This window comes from Carettochelys insculpta, chromosome 8, assembly GCF_033958435.1.
Source record: "Carettochelys insculpta isolate YL-2023 chromosome 8, ASM3395843v1, whole genome shotgun sequence".
NCBI classification, from domain to species: domain Eukaryota; kingdom Metazoa; phylum Chordata; order Testudines; family Carettochelyidae; genus Carettochelys; species Carettochelys insculpta.
Genome location: NC_134144.1, coordinates 5,268,698 through 5,290,518, shown reverse-complemented (window position 1 = coordinate 5,290,518; position 21,821 = coordinate 5,268,698). Strand labels below are relative to the sequence as shown.

Here is a 21,821-nt window from a genome sequence, read left to right as displayed (position 1 = left end):
CAAAGACGTGCCAACCTACGTGTAAGACAAGACAACTACAGCCAGCGTCACGGGCAGAGTGCAGACGGGGCAGATGTCTCGAACCCAGAGGCGAGCAAAGCGGGGTGTGTGTGTGTGTGTGTGTGTGAAATTTCTAAACGGGGTGTGTGTGGTACACTTAGTCTCACTCCTGTTAGCTTCTATTCAGTTCACTGGCCCCACGCTAAGGACCCCGTTACCTTTGTTAGGATGGGGGGGTGGTCTGGGGGAACCTGGCCCCCCCATTCATTCCCAGTTCCCGCCCAGGGACCTTGTGTGGCTGCTACTGGTGGGGAATGACCCTTTGCCCGGGACCCTGCAGCTCTTCCCCCTGGGCCGCTTCCCTGACAATCCCCCCCACCTCCTCCAGGCGGCTGGTGGCAGCTGCACGTTCCTCGGTGCCACCAGGTAACCCGTTTTTCCCGGCGGAGTGTCAGGGTCACGGGGGGCGTGGCCACTTGGTACCGAAGCTCCTCCCCTCCTCTGCGGTTGCTAACACTCCCCTTGTCTCCAGCTCGGCCCCCCCGGGGAAGGGGTTTTAAAAGCAGTCTGAGGTGGGACCAGCTAGGCCCGACTGGTTTAAGGCAGCCTCCTCCCCAGCGCCCTGGGCGTGCCAGCTCCAGCCAGCCCTGCTTTTCCCTCTTGTACTTTCTCCCCCGGCCTCCCCCTGTCCCGGGGGCGTGGAGTTTCTAAAGGGGGGGGTGCAGCACGGCCAGCCTCCCTGCCCGCCATGTGGCCGTGTCACTTCCTGGACAGCTGCTAGCCTGCGAAGCCAGCCCCTCTGCTCCTGAAAGCAGACTCCCCCCAAGAGGTCCTGCCATCTAGTCCTGCCCCGCTGCTAGTGTGGGAGACAGGACGTCTGCAACAGATCCCCTGCCCCCGCCCCTCTTTTCTTCCAGCCTTGGCTCTTCTTTCAGCCCCTCCAGGCCATAAAGTAAGGGAGGAGGGGGACAGTTTGGGAAGGCAACAAGGGAGTGTGCTTGGAGAGAGGGGGAAAATCCAAACACCCCCTGGGTCAGTGGCTGGGCTGGAGAAGGAGCGAGCCCCTTACAAATGCAGAACCGGGGAGCAGCGTCCCCCCAGCCTCTGCTCCCCCCCGGCTGAGGCTGCTGTTCTTTTCTCGAGCTTTGCAAAGGAGCAGGTTGGGGTCAGTCTCCTCCCTGCGATACAGGTTGGGGAGGGAACGAAGCAGAGAGATTGAGAGCAGCCGGGGTCCCCAGAGCATCCCAGCAGCCTGGCTCGCGCTGTCCAGTCCCCAGGGTTCTTGCCAGAGATGGTACTGCCAAGCAGCATCCCCACTGGATCCATCCACACCTTCCCAGCACGGCCTCTACCCCTTCCTGCTGGCCGGCGGGGGCCCAGACTCTTTTTTTTTTTTTTTAATCAAAAGGGTATTTTCCCCCTCCAACTAAATTTGTTTTTGTAGCGTGGGAGTCGGGGCCAAGCCCTGCACACAGCAGGGCAGGGCCCGTGGGACCTGCTGCCTTGCAATGGTCTCTGGGCTGTTCACAACCCTGCAATGAGACGTCGTACGTGGTAAACCTAGGAGCCAAGTCTGCTTTGAAACGTCTGGAGGATGGAATCAGAACTTCATGGGGGCCCAGAACAATTGTATCGGGCGGCAGGGGGGAGCTCAGAGCTTTTGAACCAAACTGGAACTCCCCCAACACCCCTAGTTCCAGCACCTACCCCCAATGCTGGGGGGGGTTAACTCGGTATCCTGGCACTGAGCCAACTGTCCTCAAGCGTGGGTCTCATGTGACAAAAGCTTACACACCCTGTAGTGATCAACACCCAGAATTCCCGTGTCCAAAGTGCTGTGTCAGCACAGATTAGTTACAAAGGGGACTATGCCAAGCTAGGGCCCTGACTGGCATGCAGTAACTGGCCTGGTATTGCTAGGCGTCCTGATTTCATTGCATGTCTCATGCTATCTGATGTTTTCCTTAAAGATCCAGGTCCTGGAGTCAGGTGATTTCATGAGATTCCTAATTTCCCCCCCCCCCCCAGTATGTTTCTAGACTGTGCAGTGACAGAGAAACCCCTAGAAAATGTGACTTGAGGGCATGCTAAAAGCTGGGAAGCCAGAGGACCATTTTTTGAAACCCTTTTATTTGGCTTAGTCTGTAGCTGCAAAGACAACCAGGAGTCTTGTGGCACCCTAAAGCCAGGGTGTGCGTAACCTTTGCAAGGTCCCCCAGCCCCCCCTGCCTCTTCCCCACCCCCGCCGCCACCAAGGGCGTGCAGTGCACCACCACCGCCACTCACTCCTCGCAGGCTGCGGGGGCCTGCTAATTGCGGGGACAAAAAGTGGGGCCCGACCTAAAAAGTTTGCTCAACCCTGCAGGTTCCTGCCGTTGGAAGAACCTGCCCTTCCCTCTTCCGCAGCCGTCCTAGGCAGCCCTTTAAACAGCAGCTCCACGCTCTTTATCCTGCTGTTTCAAGCGCCCGCCCCACCCGTCCTCCGGCTGGCTCAGCCTGCTTTGTGAACACCAGATCGACACAGAGAACAGTTCCCCCTTTAAAGAAAAAGTCCGGATGCTCTGCAGGAAGCTGAGCCCAGGGCCAGGCCTGGCGAAAAGCAGGATGCCCGGACCCATCACAGTATCTCCTCTGCAAGGAAGCAATTCTGAAGGCATCTCAGCCCGGGAGGAGGTGTGACAGTCCACAAACTCAGTGTAAGTCCTCGGTAGGAGAACCTGATAACCCAGATAGCAGGGAGGATCCCCGTGCATCTTTTCCTGCAGCTGATTCCGTTCCAGCCGGATGTTCCGGCTCCAAGGGTTTTTGCATAATGTGCTAGTGTTTTATGCGGCCAAGTTTGTTTCTCAGTCACTTGCAATACTCCCAGTCCCTGTGCATGGGGTGGTTATGCCACTGAGCGTATAAGCGGGTGCTTTTCAAGCTTTTTTTCAGTAAAGTACTCCCCTTTCAAAAAAAAAAAAGAAAAAAAAAGGGACCCCCCCCCCACCAGCACCCACAATTTTCAGACATGCAAAATCGTTTTCTACCATTGCAACACATTTGCTAAACCAACTTGTATTACAGGGTCATTTCAGCAGAGATAGTTTCGTACAAAAACAACAAGAGGTCCTGTGGCACCTGATAGACCAACAGATATTTTGGAGCGTGAGCTTTCGTGGCGCATCACGGCTCACAGCAAGGGGCAAAGGGGGTCCACTTCCCCTTGGAGTAAACCCAAATTGAAGATGTTTCGAATTGTACCTGCGTGCTTTTGATAGCTCAGAGTTTCCACTTCCACCCCTGGGGCGGGGGGGTTTTTCCACTCGTATTTTCCTGCTTCCAAGTATAGGAGGGGTAGCTGTGTTAGTCTGGATCTGGAACAGCAACGAAGGGTCCTGTGGCACCTTATAGCCTAACAGGAAAGCTTTGAGCATGAGCTTTCGTGAGCACAGACTCAGTTTGAAGTGAGTCTGTGCTCATGAAAGCTCATGCTCAAAGCTTTTCTGTTAGTCTGTAAGGTGCCACAGGACCCTTCGTTGCTGTTCCTGCTTCCAGTGTTTCTGACGTGGTTTCCTGGGTACGACCTTCTTCCGAACCCGCAGTTTCAGTCTTTGTTTTCACCAGGAATCAGTTCATTTTAAAGCCTTTCAGCTGTAATTATAAAAAAAAACTAAGCTACGGTTGTACTAATTGCAATTTTATCACTTACTTCACATAACAAGGGTAATATTCCAGAGCCAGGCACCCCCAGTCCCCCCCCTGCTCTGACCCAACCCCCTCTGCTCCCCCAGGACCAGGAATCCTCAGCCCCCACCCACCTCCCCTCCTCCAGAGCCAGGCCCCGCCAGCCCCTGCTGCACTCCGCTGCTGGCGACTCGCCAGAGATACTGCCACCCACTTCTCCCTCCACGCACTGGGGTGGGGCGCATGCACACACAGCAGCCAGTGCCTCCATGGCTCTGATCGTTCTTTAGCTCGAAGAGGCCCATGCAGGTGAGGTGCCTGTACTCCCAGATGTCTCCTGTACCCCTAAGGGTACGTACCACGCGCTGGGAAACACCGATATAGGCAGTGGTATTTTGTAAGCTGTAAATATCGTTGGGCCTCTGAACTGTTCACAGCTGGCTATTCCCTCTGATTGTGGAACTCGGCAGCCCCAGGTGACTGCTGGTTGACGCCTGCATGTGAATTGGGGATTTAAGTCCAAGGTTCCATCCCCAGTCTTCAACCAGGTAGGGGAGCAAGTCTAATGGGGACCTAATGAGCCAGTCTATGCGGCAGTGGTTAGGCCCTCTCTGTGGCCCAGTGAGTATTAGGTGTCTGTCGACAGTGGAACGGCTTTCGCCAGAGAGGATGCAATTTGAAAGTACGGTGACCAGATAGCAAGAGTGAAAAATCGGGACAGGGGGCTGAGGTGCCAGTGAGAAAGATCCCCAAATGTGTCTTAAAGAGACAGCGCACTCAGCTACTCAGGCTCGCTCGCTCTCTTCCTCTCCCTGGACACACAACACCAGGGCGCCCTGCATTCAGGTCCCTTCCGCACCAGGGCTGTGCTGAGGCATCCTCAGCGGGGTGTGCTCTTCTCCCTTTCTTTGCACCCCCCCAAGGAGCCGCAGGGCCGGCTGCTTTGTCCGTCTACGTGTGTCCATTTCCCCGTGGGGGTGCAGCAGGGAGGGGCAGTGGAAGGGAATGCAATCGGTGCGGTGTAGAGATTGGGGGTGCAGGGGGCAGGCGCAGGCATTACGGGGAAAGCGAGCAGAGTGCAGGGGCTCGGGAAGCCTGGGAAGCCCAGGGGGACCAGGACCAATGCGGGGCACCAGGATCATTGGAGCCAGGAGCACCAAAATTCAGGTTCACCCGGGGCACATTTTTCTTTCAGGCGAGCCCTGATACCACTGATTGGATAAGACGTGTTCTATTTACATAGTCAGTGGACTTTGATCGTGTAGCTCATATAACCCAGTGCGTTTGCTTACTCCCCTTAGGTGCCCCTTTCCTGCAACATGGCCGAGCGTTCCTCTGATACTCTCTATAATGCAGCTTCCTATCAGAAATACAGATTCTCTCCCTCTGAAAACCTCCAAAGTGTCATCTTCTCCTACCTGGAAGAGAAGGTAAGTGACGCAGGCAAGCCTGAGGCTGAGAGTGCAGGAGGGCGATGGAGATGCCCCGGAGAACGTGACGGGAGTGAAAGCGATCGGAAATTACGCCAGTTCCCTGGGGAGCCCGAGCCTTTGCTCTGTGATTCGGATTGCACGTGCCTGGAGGGGCATAAAAAGGACTATCCTTTGGCCCTCCGTAAGAATTTGTGCTTCACTTACTGGGGCGCGGCTGTTCTCTCCTCAGAAACTAAACCCCGTTCGGCTGGCGGTGGATGTCGGCTGTGGGTCAGGACAGAGTACTCGCGTCCTCGTGACTCGTTGCGAGAAGGTGGTTGGAACAGACATCAGTGAAGCTCAGATAGAGGCAGCCAAACGTAGCGCCTCCTTCCCAAACGTTTCTTACCGGTAAGGGTTACAGAAAAGGACGCCTTCTGTATCGGCTTAGCAGGGTGCCGACCTTCGCACAGAGGCAGCTTGGGGGAATATGGAAGATACAGATCAGCATTTTCAAAAGGGCTGAGTCACGTTTATGGCCTCACTTCAAACATATTGGGCCTGCTTTTACAGGAAGGACCTAGAACTTGTAACTCCGTCTGCAGTCAGGGAGAGTTTGTGGTTCAGCTTCTGGCAACCAGGCTGCTCTTAGTTATGTGTCTAAGTATGGATTTGGGGGCTCCCATTTGGAAGACTTGGGCTGATGCTCCTGAGCCAAACAAAAAATATTCAATGTGAGATTTTCAATGACCTATTTTCTCTCAGCCGAGTCCGCATGTGCTAAGCTGTCGATCCCCAGTAGAGATTCTTGGGTCCCCTTTGAAATCGCTTCTCTCTTTCTCTCTGTAGCGTGTGCCCTGCCGAGGAGCTGCCATTTGAGGATGGATCTGTGGACCTGGTTACTGCTTTTACAGCTGCCCACTGGTTTGACCTCCCGAGGTTCATGAAAGAAGTAGACCGTGTTCTCAAACCACATGGCTGCACAGCCCTGAGCACCTACACTAACAACTTCAGTGTGCACTACAAGGACTGCTCAGAAAGACTTACCGAAATCTTCACTGAGGTGGGACAAGAAAATAATAATAGCATGAACTATAGCTGCATATGTTAAGGCTGCCAGAAAGTTTCCAGTATAAGACCATGTTTTCACCAGCTAATATTTCCATTCTGCCTGTCTGCTGCTGGACAACAGAGTGTTGGACTAGAGAGGTTGTGCTCAGTGAGCGCAAGGCTGTAGGGTACCTCAACAGAGATGACTGCTGTCTCCATTCACTTTGTCATCACGGTCCTCCTGTCTGCCTCCTGATGGCCCGGGTGGTCACCGTCTTCCTTGAGTTGGTGTCATTCTTGTTGGGTAGGCAGTCCTTTATTTTGACAGAGGGCAACTTACCCAAGGTCAGCCTTAGGGTGTAAGTCCTGGCATTGCAAGGGAAGATGTTATGGCCGCTATTGGGGCAGAGGGCTGTTTCTCACAGAATTCTCTGTAAAACAACACTGTCGTGTCAACCCAGCAGAAGAAGACCCTTGCTAGTACAAAGAATATTGATGGCGGGGGTTGGGGCTGGGAAATAAGTATTAAGCCCAAAATAAATGTCTTCAAATGTAGCCCGTTTACAGACGTTCTGTGAGTATTATGTAGAGGGAAAATCTGGAGAGTCTGTCTTATTCCATTATTCTCATAAAATCATCACTTCCTTGCTTTCTGACCAGACAGTCCTGCATCAGGAAGTGCAGCTCAGATGACGTGAAGGATCCAGGACTCACTTAGCATTTGTGCTCTTTCTGCTCTGACTTTCCAGACCCAGAAGCTGCTTTTGGCATATGCAGATGAAAAAGTCAGTCGTGTCACTGTGGAGTACGAAGAGGTGTTTGAGGCCTTGCCTTTCCAAGACAAGCAGAGGTGAGAAGATGAGGACAAAACTGAATATTATGTGATCTCCAACCTGGTGGGATGTGTGAACCCAGTAATGTTGGGCACATGGGTGAGCATTCACCGGTTTATTTTAAGATTAGAGGTTGCAGAACATACATAGCAGTTAAAGCTAAGAGGTGCGTTGGTGTGGTGTCTTCATCAAATGACAGAAATTTCTACAGTGAGGGCCAGGGACTAGACTCGATGACCTCTCGAGGTGCCTTCCAGTTCTAGGATTCTATCATAGTAATCAACCTGGGCCAAGTTCTCAGTGTGTGTAAATCAGTCTAGCTGTCTTACCCTCTAGGCTGCCTTCTGGAATGTTCTGGTTTCTTCTCCTTCTTGCAGAGTGAGCCAGATCGTCGACAGAATTCCCATGTCCGTTGCTGGGGTGATCGGGTTTTGCCAGTCCTTCTCCATGTATCAAGCCTTTCTGAGGAGTGACCCTGAAGCAGCAAAATCCCTCCTCCAAAAAACAGAAGAAAGGTAAAAAATGGCTTAAGAAAACAAGCAGCATGTGGGCAGCATTCCTATATCACACAGATGAAAAGTGAGGCTACCACCGCTCCTTGTATGCTGGGGTGAGGGTAGAAAGGCCATATTTGCTCTGGGTGAGTATTGTGAGCCAGTGGTTTTCTATGCTTTTTTTTTTAAAGTTCCTTGAACTTCATTGTATGCCAGCTGGGGTTATGGCCCAGTTATTCTGCCATAATCCCCTATGTGTCATTGCTGAAGTCTAGCTTGGTAGTTCATCAAATACACAGCTGAGCTAATTTCCTCTTTCTAGTCATGGATACTGAGTATTTCTGGGACATGCTGAGCTGTTGATTAGCAAAGGAGTAAAATATTTAACCCAAACCTCTTGGCTTTCAGCCTGTACATACAAACCAGTAACATCAAAGGGAGTCTCACATATGGGCAGCCTACCAGACGATCCTTAGTAATTACGATTAGCGACTGTCACACATAGGCTACGTCTACACTAGCCAAAAACTTCGAAATGGCCATGCAAATGGCCATTTCGAAGTTTACTAACGAAGCGCTGAAATACATATTCAGCGCCTCATTAGCATGCGGGCGGCCGCGGCACTTCGGAATTGACGCCGCTCGCCGTTGTGCAGCTCGTCCCGACGGGGCTCCTTTTCGAAAATACCCCACCTACTTCGAAGTCCCCTTTTTCCCATCCGCTCATAGGAATAAGGGGACTTCGAAGTAGTCGGGGTCCTCTTGAAAGGAGCCCCGTCTGGACGAGCCGTGCGACGGCGAGCCGCGTCAATTCCGAAGTGCCGCGGCCGCCCGCATGCTAATGAGGCACTGAATATGTATTTCAGCTCTTCGTTAGTAAACTTCGAAATGGCCATTTTTATGGCCATTTCGAAGTTTTTGGCTAGTGTAGACGCAGCCATAGTGTGCTAAAACTGTGTTAGTTGCAATATGATTCTCTTGAATTACCTTGTGTGCGTCAGGTTTTCTGATCAGAGTGGAATGTTTTTGGTGGGATAGACATGTCTTTTGGCTTCTAACGGGCCGTGATCCTTTACAGTGGGAAAGTAAAACGAAACAGCAGTCGTGTAGCACTTTAAAGACTAACAAAATAATTTATTAGGTGATGAGCTTTTGTGGGACAGACCCGCTTCTTAGATCTGAAGAAGTGGGTCTGTCCCACAAAAGCTCATCACCTAATAAATTATTTTGTTAGTCCTTAGAGTGCTACTTGACAGCTGTTTTGTTTTGATAGAATACAGACCTGATACGCCTACCTCTCTGTTACTATTCAACCTGTAAGTGGGAAAGTAAGTGAACCTTCTTCCACTTCTTGTTTCAGGTTCCTGGAGACCATGGGAGTTGGCTCTAATGAAACCCAGGTAGAGCTCTGCATAAGGAGTGTTTGTGTTCTAGGCTGCAAGGGGCCTTAAATGGAAAAGCCAGCGATGACCCTATAAGCGGAAGAATAATCCTAAATAAGTATCTACTCATTCTGGATGTTATCACCTTTTCAAATACTTGGTTAATATTCCAATGAAATCCATAGCAAAACTCCCACTCTCTTCAAAGGGAGACAAAAGAGGCACAAAACCAAATTATATTAGTCTCAGAAGAGTTTCCCGGGGGTCATTTTTCCTGTTTGCAGATGGCCAGCTAGCCAGGCCACTGAATGTTTCCCCTTTAAACAGACATGGGAATAAACCAAGGACCCTGTTCTCCACAGAAGCAATCATATATGGAATATGCAATAAACAGCTTATTTCCTAACAGGCAGTCGATTTTTTAGGGGGTATTGTTACTATGTTGAGTAAAAGTAGCTTGCAGGAAGATCTAGTACCTATATAATTCTCGGTCGATGTGCTAAGCAAACAGCGAGAGCAGTAACGTTGGAGGATGATAATAATATCCCACAGGCATCTTTTGTGTGTGATCAAGTGGGGCTTGAAAAAATTTAGGTGTAGAATGAAAGTCAGTTGTGGTACGAAGATTGCTGGCTGTGCCTACATCCCACTTCAGCCACTTGCCTTGTTCTGGGTCTGTCCAAAAGAGGTGATTTCATCCTGAACTGCTCATTTGCAGAAACCAGCCACTCACAGTAGTAGTGCAAAGGAGTGAGGTTTTACTGTGTTGGCATCTTTTCCTCTTCATTGGTTAGGGCTGTTTTATTCTTTCTCTCACGGTGTCTCGTTTGGTCCCCTTGTTCAGTGTTTCTTAAGCTTCTTGAGAGTGTGGAACATCAAACAATAAAAAAAAAATTGTTGTACCGACCACAAACGAAATGAAGTAATTTAATTATGTATTACAGCAATGAAGCAGTGATGTTGTATCTGGCTTTAATAACAGGAAATAGAGACCATGAGTGTAGTTTTTCCAAAGACTCCTGGCACACCTGCGAGTTGTTCATGGAACACAGTGTAAGAAACACTGCTCTAGCTTATGTGAGAATTGTTGGGCCAACGCTATAAAATGTCGCACCTGCTGTAGGGCATGCGTCCCTTATATACACACACAGAGGCCCTGAAGGGTTTAATTTGAGCCTGAGGGGCCCATTAATGTACCTGGGAGAGTGAGGCACCCAGGCTTATTAGATTATGAAGGGTCTGGTTGCTGATAATAAGCAAGAGGTTTCTGGCAGAAAGGGGTCTAGGTTCTCTGGGACCTCATGAAGGAGGGCAGGAAAGAAAAATGGGTGACACTGCGTCAGAATAAAACCCAGAGGTAGGGGCACACAGACGGTATGAATCCCCTGAGGGTTCCAGAGTGGATCAAGAAACGAAAGTGCTAGGAATACAGTAGGAACTAGGAAACCCTCTGGTGGAAACTGTTAGTGAAACGTGAAAAGAAGAACAAGTAGTGAAGCTCCTTAAGATAAAGGCACTAAAACTAAACTATCAGCTGCCCAGATTGTTCACAGAAACCGAGGGGAAGTGCAGGGCACATCAACTGAAATGTAGGAGAAAAAAGAGCAAGGAATGTGTGACGATAAGGTGATAACTGCTAGAAGGGTAATTAGCAGAAAAGGTGGTGGCAAACCCTCCTCAGCTGAGCTGGTCACATTTAAGGGAACGATGATGCCAGACGGAGTAACACAGAGGGTATTTGATATTCTGGACTACGCGCTATATTGTCCTTCTCCTGCAAGGTGCTACAGGTGCTGGAGAGTTGATCATAGAACAACAAGCAGGTCTTTGCCCACGAAAGCTTATGCTCCAAAATATCTGTTAGTCTATAAGGTGCCACAAGACTTCTTGTTGTTCTTGAAGCTACAGACTAATGTGGCTACCTCTCTGATCATAGAACAGGTTGTTGCCAAAGGCAATAGGCTACAGTAGGCATGGAGGGGTGAACATTCATATGAACACTGGGGGACAGAATGAGAACGTGGCAACCGGGGAGGAAAACACAGTTCAGCTGTAATGACACAGTGAGCTAGATCAATGTAAAATGGCAAAACTCACCAATAAGGTCTCGTGTGTAAAAGCTGCTAGAAAATATCTAGAAGAGAGAAAAAACCTGCTACAGGGAAAGGGAGCAGCCACTACTACATTACTGGGGAGGAATAACCTTGGGGTGAAAGAAGGTGACCTGCTGCTTATTGGAACAGAGAGGTACAGTGCGTTCACAATTGAAGTAATAAATTATATGTCTCAAACAGGAAAAGAAACAGAATATGAGAATTTATATGGCTAAGTACTTATGGGCTAGCAAGTAAAGGACATGTTGAAGGTGACAAGAGTGGTGGCTATTTTCAGCTGGCAGGCTTAGAAAGAATACCTGTTGTTATGAAACTGTAGCCTGGTACCAATTGCATCACAAGAGACTTGTCCCGAGAAGAAAAACTGGACTGTCGGTTCCCAGCTATGTTTCATACAGACCTGACAGAAGAATAGGAAAGGAGGGGAATGTCTGCCATTTTATAAATGGGAACCAGAACTAACTTGAGCTAGAGATAAAGAAGCTAAATATCTAGTATAATGTTACTGAGATACTGATGCAAAACAATTCTGCTTCTCTAAGTTATGTTTATAAACAGCGTTCTCTCTCTTTTTTCTATCCACGGATGGAATAAATTTTATGTGCACCAAGGCATGTGCAGATGTGGACCCCCATAGAAGCACATGCTGCGGGCTCTGGGTAGTCTTTAATCATCTGGGTGGTGCCTGAATCTCTCCTGGGTGGCCATCCAAGTGCTCAGCTTACAGTTCATAGCCCAGATGGAAAACGAAAGGGATATGGATCCGGAGGGACTGATTGCAGCTGTCCGCAGGGAAGCGTAATTAGCCCACCTCCCATTAACATGATAAGTGCCCTTTCTAAAGAGATGAGTCAAGCAATAAGGATCACATTATGTGCTGGCGACTGCCATGTGGACCAAGTACAGAAACCTGGAAAACACCCCCTGAAAGAATCAGCACTGCACTTAAAAGCAGCACCGGGCAGGTGAACCGTTGGGGCTTCGCATTACACCTAGATGCAACTAAAGGACAGATCATCACAGCAAAGGAAATGAAAAAGAAAAGTGAAGTTCTATCTGTCTGAGTGTCCGATATCGTGGGGAAAAAACACTAATTCTTAGGAGTGGAAGGGGTGGGACCAAGAGAATTCAGCTCTCAGCCCTGCCAGGGCCATGGCGCTGGGCCTGCACAGGCATGCGCAGCAGGGCGGCTGTGACATTTCAAAGGAGCCAGGGGGCAAGTGCCTTAGTCATCGTATTGCCACCCCCCCGGTTCAGGAAGCCTGCTCTGCGCACAAGCACTGGGTACCCCATGTGACGCCTTTCTTACTATGCCCTTGTGTACCACCGCTAGTAGCCAGAGACGTGGCTCGCATTCTTTGGGTGTAACTCCTGGACTTAACTTTTTGGACCTGCACGTGACGTACCAGTGAAGCTGACCGTGCAAAGCCAATATACTGTCATGTAGGGAATGAACTGGAGGCTGGCAAAAAATCAAAATGCCCCCAGTAGATAAGATACAGAAGTAGATGAAGAGCCTAAATGAAAAAAGGGGTTTGGAAGAGAACAAAATTGCAGTTCTGGGAAAATACTCGATTCCTGGAAAGTAACAGAGAGGAGCCGCGTTAGTCTGTGTCTTCGAGAGCAACAAGAAGTCCTGTGGCACCTTATGGGCTAACAGATGTTTAGGAGCATCAGCTTTCGTGGGCAAAGGCCTGGAAAAGCATCTCCCTTCCTCCAAGTGAGACCTGGAATTATGTACTGACATAACTCAGAGGAGAAGACTGATAGGTATGCAGGAGGTAGCAAATCAACGTGTGTGTAGTAATAGGGACGTACTTGCCCAGTCTGGGCAGATGTCTCCAAAGATGAAGGAACAGAGGGAGTGAAAACTTGTCCTCCCTTAGGCTCAAGGAGGTCAAGGCTACTGTTGTTTCCCACTTTTCTATTGTGCTGACAGAGATTATTCCAGCAAGCCCTTAAAAGCCTGAAATGGAGTCAGCTGGCCCTGATCTGTCTAGGCCAGCTCCCTACCAGCTGCTCCTAATTGTCCTGCAGCTCTCCACTTCTAATGAGAAGGCCTTGTGCTCTTTTTGGGCTGCCTTTTCCCCACTCTCTTGCAGCCCTCTGAGAGTCTAGACCTTGGTTGTTGCTTACCGGCTCCCTGAGCTGGAGCCCAGAGCAGAGGCAGGGTCTGAGTTCCCGCATCAGCCACCAATGAAGGTGGGGTGAAACCCCCTGAGACCACAAGGGCCACAAATTCCAGAGGCCGACTGAAGACCTGCTGGAAAGCCTTTGGCTATCGCGGGACTGGCCTGGTACCCCAGAAGGGATGGACTAGCGTGGGATACAGTCAGAAAAAGAAACACCTTCCTCCTGCACCCCACAGTGATGAAGCAGCTGTTGTCAGGGGATGTCGTACGAGCAGAGAGCCACAGTGCCACACCTGGCTAGGAAATGGCATTCCAGCAGTGAGTGAACCCCTTACAATGACTCTTTTCTCACTCGGTTTCATTCCTTCAACGAACAAGAAACTGTGTGTGACCTAGTGGGTCCCTCCATGGAACTGAGTGCACAGCGTTCTGAATCAGCCCCTAAATTGCTCAGACCTGCTTTTGCAAAGTCCTTAGCCCTGACCCTTTTGAAGTAGAAAGTCCACAAAAGCGCAGGCGTGATAAAAAGGCAAGTCCAGGGAACGCTTTTAAATTAAGGTTTCAGTCTCCGCAAGGACTTGTTACCTCTGTTCACCCCTTCCAAGGAAGATGGGTTGAGATTTCTCATTAAAACAAGGGTAGTAGGCAACATGACACAGAGGCATTGACAACGGAAATCCAAATTGCTTCTGTTAACAATAGCCCAGTAGGAAAGTCGATTTGACCGTAAGGGGTCGCCTCCATAGAACACTCAGGAAAATTAATCTGAATACATTTTTTGAAGTGGATTAGCAAAACTGCATTAAATGTGCATTTTGGGGGAATGAATTAAATTAGACTAAATTAATTCTTAATGCGCATATCCATACACAGTTTCACTGCGACTTCATTCATCCACTTTAAAGTCAAACCGAGAGCTAATGTGGATTCGTTTTCCTGAGTATGTGTGTCAACAAGCCTTGAGGTGGGCAGATAACCACAGTCTCCAGGCAATATTCCAGGGACACAATACTGCAGCAAATGAACTCAAAGAGAAATCTGTTGCCAATATGGTTATTTGTGCCAATATGACTTGAAAAGAATTTGGCCAAGCGGGGAAAAAACGACTTCAGCTCATTAAGGGCAAAGTCCAACCCTGTGTGGAGAGCTGGCTCAAGGCTTATGCACTATTTATAACCTTGAAACTAGTCTTTAGTGCAGGGATGGGCAAGATATGACCCCAGAGCCCACCCCGACACCCCAACCCTCTGTCCTAGCCTTGAGCCCCTCGCACACCCAAGCCCCTCATCCCCAGCCCCGCCACAAAGCCAAACCCCTCAGCCCTCCCCTGCCCGACCTTTGCAAGGCAGGTGTGGGTGAGCTGGACTTGGAGCCACTCTAAGCACCACCAACAATTGTGCAAAACTGTTAGCCTGGCTCAAGAAACCTGAACTTCAGTTCAACCCAAAGGACGCCAGCGGGAACCCTCGGTGAGTTGCTGTCGGTCCTACTCGGCCCCTCTATGGTAAGTTGCAGAAGTCTTGTGGCAGAGAGTGGTTTTGTTGGATGCTCAGCTGCTGGAACCAAGGCACTACCAGTGAATCCCCACTTTCAGGGTAAGTCTATACTTTCTGGGTTCGATTTAGCGGGCCTAGTGGGGATGTGCTAAATCAAACCATCAGGGCTCGCCTATTGACCCTGGTACTCCTCATTCTCGCGAGGCGTACGGGAGATTGATGGGTGAGTTTCTACTGTCAGCCTCCCTCTGTGAGGACAGCCTAAGTCGATCTTAGATATATCGATTCCAGCTATGCAATAGTCAAGCTGGATTTGTGAATCTACCATGAACTTTGGGGTCTGATGTAGACCTGCCGTTAGTGTTTTAAAATAAGTTCCTAGCCCTCAGGGCTGCAGAAAAAAGCATGCAAGTGTTGACCTAAAATACCCCAATTCTTCGAGGCAACTACAGAGAATCCAACATTTAATCTCGTGATTTTTTTCAAGCCAGCCTGTTGATTTTTTCCAGGGCTTGACTCATAATTTTTAAACACCTGGGACCGCAACACTATGAGAAATGGCTCAGCTGTATCTCATCTTAAGGGGAAGTGGTAATGCGTTAAAAGCACCACTCCAGAATCAGTTCCATTTCTCGCATTGGCTAAGCCCCATTCATTTCTCTGTAGGGATTTTCAAAACCAAAATACATTTGTGTCACATACTCTTAATTTCAACCTTTGTGTCAGCCAGGACAATTAGCCATCCCTGATTTGTTTCATGTCCAGTAACATATGACTAATGTGTGAAACCACCCGCAGCCCAGCTTCTCAAATGTATTTAGGTGCCCAACCCCCAATGACATGTGGAGCCTAAATCCCCTCTAAGTTGTGCCACCGAGCAGCATCTTATCAAGCACCACACAGGTGCTAGGGGCTGCAGTGGGGAGAAATGCTTCTCCTCTGGCCCTCAAACTGCTGTGGCCGGGGAGAGATGCTTTTTCCCTCCCAGCTGCTGCAGTGGGGAGAAAGCTGGGAGCAGAGACCTCTCTTCTGCAGCCGCACCCAGAGCCCACATCCCCAACCAGAGCCCTGGCTCCCCAACCCTCTGCCCCACCCCTGAGCCCCCTCCTACTTTCTATACCCTCCACCCCAGCCCTGCCACACATCACCTCCATGCTGGTGCACCTAACAAAATTCATTCCGCCCATGCATGGGAAGAATGCGAAGGAACATTGAGCATGTGAGTTTCTTCCATCAACCTCCCTCAGTGAGGATGGCCAGATAAGTCGATTGTAGATACTTCAATTCCAGCTGTGCAAGCGTCATGGCTGGAATTGCATAACGAGCATCGACTTTCAGGTCTAGCGTAGACCTCCCCTTTACAGAGATAATAAGGAGTCTTTGCTACAGCCTTGGCTAATAGGCAACCAGCTTTTAAATGAGCCACTACTGCATGAGCTACTAAGCTCCAGTGGCCCCAGTTTGAATTCTACTGACCGACAACTGTGGTCTGTCCGTGTTACGTCTCCATGGCAGAGCAGCGATTAACTCTGTCAACCAAACGGACTTCTGCAAAGTGGAAGCAGAGGAGTTTGCCCCGGGTCCTCCCAAGTCCAAAAGTAACCCTGCACATATCATCACTGGACAGCCCACAGTACAGGAGAAGCTTCCATATCAGCGAACCTTATAATTGCTGGGTTTGTTAGGAATCCTATGGGATTGGATCTGCTGATATCGTGAGTTCCCTTCCAGCCCTAAATTTCAGTGGGCTGAGACAATATTAGAGTTTCCTATAGGTAGCCAGAAAGATGGAGCATCACAGACTGCATCATGCTCGGGTCACTGATTTAGGGTATTAGGGCTTCTCCTTTTGGAGACCATCCTGTGCCAAAGTACAGCATGTTATTTGATTTGCTCCTGGTTTGTTTTCTTGACATTTTTGAAGCTTCTGTTCTGGCGGTTCCCGCATTACCCCTGTCAGCTTTCTGCAAAGTCCTGAGAGTCCTGTAATGGCTCTCTAGCAAACACACTTTCCAAAGTAAGGACCGGAACCTGCTCGCTTTGCGCATTGTGATGAGGTAAGGCTAGGAAGGGGTAAGACCAAGAGGGAAAAAGCAAGGCAGGCAAACAAGCCAAGCATGAGCAGCTGGGGAGGAAGCTACCAGCTGGTCCCACTTAAGCCTGCTTTTAAAGGAACCCTTGCCCAGTAAGGAGCGGAGCGGTTTTTTAGAGGTGCAGGTGCTCAGCTGTAAGGGGCTAAAGCCCCTGCACAGGAGGCCTGAGATTTGGTGTAGGGCCAAGCAGGCTGAACACACAGGAGGAGCCAAATGAGAAGCGGGAACAGGCTGGTGCTGCCACTACCTGGAGGAAGTACGTGGGTGGGAGGAATTGTCTGGGGAAGTGTCCCAGGAAAGAGCTGCAGTGCTCATAACGAGGGGAGCCCTCCCCGACTGCCAGCAGCCACGCAGGGTCCCTGGGCTGGAACCCGGAATGAGTGGGTGGGGCCTGGGTTCCCCCCAGATCACTGTCTCCCCCCTTCCCCCATCTTAAGAAGGGCAACGGTGTCCTGGCTGTGGGAGAGTGGACTAAACAGAGGCTTGGAGCCAGGCCAGCCCTGCCACAGCATGCAACCAGGCTTTGATGTGACTAATTGTGTAACATGAACAGAATTTTTCCCTGTCCTGGAAAGCGTTAGGATTCTGTGGGGGCCTTGACGTTAAAGTGTCCATCTCCCCGCTACCTCTCCCCCGGCTTTTGCTACGCAGTTTGACGCATCTGCCATGTGTCACCGAGTGCAGTAGTTCTTAACCTGGGGCCCATGGAGGGCACTGCATGGAAAAAAATGAAGAAATCAATCAATCAAACTGATCGTGAGGAAATAAGTTTTAAGTAAAGTTACAATAATTATTTTCCAATAATGGTTTTAATATTAATATTGTTAATATTATTTTCCAAACGTTATCTTCCGGTCATGTTATTAAGTGCTGTGTGAAAATCGATGTTGTGGTTTCCTTTTTCATTTAATGAAATGTACATTGCCTATCTCATGGCCCATTCCTTGTCGTGGTGAGGTGGCTTGGAAGTTTCCATGACCCGGAGAACTATGCCAGCAGCTCCTGGAAGGGTCACCCAGCTCAGGTCAAAGGGTAGAGACCAGACAAGTTTGGATCCCCTCTCCCTGAGGTAAAAGGGGTTGGCTTAGGGTTAACAACCGTATTTGTAAAAAAAAAAAAAAAAACCCAAAAGTTACAGGAACATCTACAAAGAACGAAATGGCAAGACTTGGTCGCAAACGAGGAACTTCGGAACAGAGCAGGACAACAACCACTTGACTTTCCAATCCAGAGCAGAAAGTGGGGCTGGCTAGGCTACACTCTCAGGAAACCATCGTCCAGCAGAGTCTGTCAAGCTCTCACATGGAACAGGCAAGGAAAACACAAAAGAGGAAGACCTCGGACAAGGTGGAGAAGATCTACCGAGATTGAAGGACAACAACTGGGGTACTCCTGGAGCCAGCGAGAAGTTGTTGTTCTGAGACAGAGTGAAGTGGAGGAGACTTGTAGATGACCTGTGCTCCACTTGGTGTACAAGGGTTAGGTAGTACCTGGCAGCTAGAACTGGCTTTGACGGAGGTCCATGAATTGTTTTGTGGACTGGCGGGGCAATTGGGAGTCCACACTAGTGGAAAAGGATGGAAACCCCTGACCTAGCGGCTAGGCAACGGAACTAGAACACAGGAGGTGAGGGTTAATTCCCAGCTCCATCAGCGCCTTCAATGTGCCTCAGGTTCCCATCTGTCACATGGAGATGACGTTAATCTCCTTTGTAGAGCACTTTGACAGTCCAAGATGAAAGTGCCACATAAGAACTAGTACTATTAGCACCAGTTGTTTCTAAAGCTATCATAACTTTAATAGGCAAATAAAAATCATGACTAAACAACACCTCTTGTACTCCCACATACCTAGACTTTGGAAGCAATATGGTGATGTAACTAAACCAGTTTCCTTTTCATTTCATTAGCTCCTAAGCTTATCTTATCAAGGCATTCCTCACAGAGCTCTGGGTTAATTCACACTGTAGAACGTGATTCTGTGCATTGTATGGTCTGGTAATTGTGTCAGTGAGTATGGCTGTGTTTACACTGTGGAGCTATCTCAGGGTACTTCAGTATACCAAAATAGTAACTCTAACGTCTCGGAAATACGCGCAGGGTTTTGAAATATTTTTTTTGAAATGTCAGGTGTGCTATTTTGGCATCTCTCTACCCCTCGTTGTAGAAGGAGTCAGGGAGGTCTCGAAATAGCACAGTATTTCACAGTTTGGAACTGTGTAGACAGCACCATATGCCAAAATAGCCTGTTTCAAAATTCACCCAAAATAGGAGATGCAATTTACATAGCATAAATTGCTTGTCATATTTTGAGTTAAGGGCACGGTGTAAAGGTAGCCTATCAGAAGGCAACTCTTCCTACATCAGGAAACATCTCTCTTCAGTCAGCTTTCTGAAACGGTCCTATTGAATGAACCCTGTTAGCTCTGAATTCTTGGGGTAAGAATTGTTTCCGTACAGTTGTGGATTTTCTGGTCACTCCGAATAAGAAGCCCAGATCTAATGCATGTTCTGGTTAGCTTTGCCCATGTGAAGCAGCACAAATACACGCAGTTTTCCTTTTATTCATTAGCATCTCTGTGTGAAGGCCAGGCGCAGTCTACCATGGCACCGGTCGCCCCAGGAATTTAAATTCCTGTGTCGACAGAATTGATCTTTACACCTGCCAGTGACCTGGTTCTGCTTAATGGAGCCTGTCAGCAGAGAAAGAGGGAATAATACACAGGAGGTCCAGAGGCTTCCAGGCTAAGGGAAACTCCTGCCAGGGCAAGGCAATGTACAGGCCAGCCGGTGGGAGTGAATGAAATCTGAACAAATTGTTATTGTAAAAAAAAAATCATCAAAGCCTCTTCTTAAGAAAATACACAGACTTAGGTAAGGGACACTGATTAGCTGAAGTGCTCCCAGAGGTTGAATACTACTGACATCAATGAGTGTTTTGTCTATGTACTGGCAGATGGGACCCTTTAAAAGTGACGCAAGGGGCTTTTCTATCCATCCAACCCAGAGCGGAGCCACTGGAGGCTGTGTCCTAGAAAGGAGGGAGCTGCGCTGGTTGAGCCCTTTGCTCCCATCGCATACAAGCCTTGGAGCACCAGAGCTCCAAGTCTTTGCTCACCTATTAAACTGAACTGCTTTGACGATCGTAGCAGGGCCATCCCTGTGCATATGTGTAACCCACACACCTCCTGGGTGTGGTTGACTGCCCCATGCAGTGAGACCTAGACCACTTACCCAGAGAAAGACTGAGTCTCCTGGACAGCCTTAGCTGAGACCAGCTGGCTGTTAGCCCAAATGATAGAGGCCCCTGTGCTGAGGTCCCAGGTTCATAATCCACCTGTGGGCAGTCATGTGTGTGGGATATGGAGCTGATGAGACACCCAAAAATTTGGGACCCTTCTGGGACAGGGGGGTAAAACCAGGTCATCTCCTGCATGTGGCACCCTACTTATGGTGACATGAGCATGCAAACTCTGTGGGGGAGGGGAGGTGGTTACCTGGTTATCACCATCACTGGTTCCTCCTGGTTACAGGTAGTTTGAGCAAGCTCCCTACTCCCTGCAGGCTGGAGAAGCTCTGGCTTCCAGCAAGCCACAGAGCTGACTAATGGTCTTCTGCAGCAGCCAGGCATTTAATATCACCCCTCCTGGACTCCCTCAGCTCTGGGGAGAGCATGTGGGGCATGTGGGAAGGGGAGGTTGCCTAGGCCCCATAACTTCTAAGGATGGCTATTTATAATAGTGTGATAGTTTGCTGACTGCCTAAAGAGAATCCTAACTATCTCTTGGGAGGATAGGCGCATGAACACTAGAGTCCTGCAGCATGAACAGTGCTGAAGCCATTATCATTCACCAACAACCTCATTGGACTGGTCCTGCGGTTCAGATGTCTGATCAGCGCCTCCCAAATCAGACTCTGGTTCTGGAGTTGGAGGAAGGACAGACGAGCGCTGGGGACCAGCAGAAGCGACATAAGGACGTGCTGAAGGTGCACATGAAAAAGTGCAGCATCAGTGTGGACCCTTGGGAGAACCTGGCCCAGGACCGTCCCCAGCGGAGAGCAGTAATTTGTGAGGGGGAGGTACAATGTGAGAGGTCCCACCACAGCGCAGACGAGGAGAGGTGGAGAAGAAGAAAAGAGCATCAAAAACTGCCCCACGCCCCCTCCAACAGCTACCAGCACCGACCCCTTCTGTGGCAAGACCTGCGGCTCCAGAATCAGGCTGGTCAGCCATCAACGGACTCACAGATAGGAGGGTGACAAGAAGACGTCCCACTCGTTATCGAGTGACCGTGAAGAGAAGATACAGCAGTACCACATCCCTTCCTGGCATGCAGCTGCTTCAACCCGGGAAACGCTCTGCTTTACAGCAAAGGGCGTCACTGTCCCAGTGTCAGGCACTGCTCTTCTGAGAGAACTGCAGTCACGCCTCGTTGTCCTGATAGAATTGCGTCCATTAAAAATGACAGTCAGGCCTGGCTGACATGTGGACGTTGGGCCATTGTACGTGCGGGCGGGTAAGCAGAGGGGGCACAACTTTAAAACAGGAGGTGGTGGAGCTTTGTTTTTTTAGCGGCACCATTGAGTCATGTTTAAATGAGGAGAAGGAGAGAGAGAGAACTGTCCCTTGCAAAGTTGTGTGGCTGTATTCCTTCGCTCCTGCCTGCCAGCGTGCCCAGCAAGCTGTGTGCTTGTGCGGCCACTCAGGCGAGAGTCCAATGCCACCCAGCAAAGTGCCCGGAGCTAGGTTTTTGGTTTCCCCTGGTGGTGCAAATTCATGCATGATGCACATAAAATTATTCCACAAGTTGATGGAAAAGATGAGAGAGAACAGGGCTGCCTGCAGAGGGAGCTCCACCTTGACCTCAGCAAGGAGACACGAGCAATTCAGCTCAGACCAGGTCCACGTAAGAACTGTTGCATAATTCCCTCGTGACATCACTGTGCTTTCCTCCCTTGGGATCCCCAGGTGGCATTCTGTGCTCAGTTGTAACACCTGCCTTACTTTTGCTTTCCCTTTCCAAACATGTTGTTGTTCCTTGCTGGGTGACAGCAGAGCTGGATTTTCCTGTCTTATACCAAAGCAAAACGTGGTTTCATGGCATTTTTCTGAACCAGAAAGTGCCTGTTGGTATAAAAGCAAGAGCCAT

The 21,821-nt window shown here is 49.6% G+C and overlaps 1 protein-coding gene across 1 annotated transcript; it reads left to right on the top strand.

Annotated features, from left to right (window-relative positions):
• The first annotated feature begins 2,523 nt into the window (after positions 1 to 2,523).
• On the top strand, positions 2,524 to 9,379 carry LOC142016881 (putative methyltransferase DDB_G0268948). Its single transcript, XM_075001304.1, has 7 exons — positions 2,524 to 2,696; positions 4,968 to 5,096; positions 5,329 to 5,489; positions 5,928 to 6,141; positions 6,878 to 6,978; positions 7,339 to 7,476; positions 8,816 to 9,379. Exons 2-7 carry the CDS (start codon positions 4,986 to 4,988, stop codon positions 8,904 to 8,906), a joined length of 816 nt encoding a protein of 271 aa, XP_074857405.1. The 5' UTR covers positions 2,524 to 2,696; positions 4,968 to 4,985; the 3' UTR covers positions 8,907 to 9,379.
• The last annotated feature ends 12,442 nt before the right edge of the window (positions 9,380 to 21,821 follow it).

Bases quoted from the DNA above. Each gene is read 5' to 3' on its own strand.
- LOC142016881 (XM_075001304.1), top strand. From the start codon at position 4,986: ATGGCCGAGCGTTCCTCTGATACTCTCTATAATGCAGCTTCCTATCAG. The intron at 5,097-5,328 runs GTAAGTGACGCA...TTCTCTCCTCAG, and splicing joins TCTCCTACCTGGAAGAGAAG to AAACTAAACCCCGTTCGGCT. The intron at 5,490-5,927 runs GTAAGGGTTACA...TTCTCTCTGTAG, and splicing joins TTCCCAAACGTTTCTTACCG to CGTGTGCCCTGCCGAGGAGC.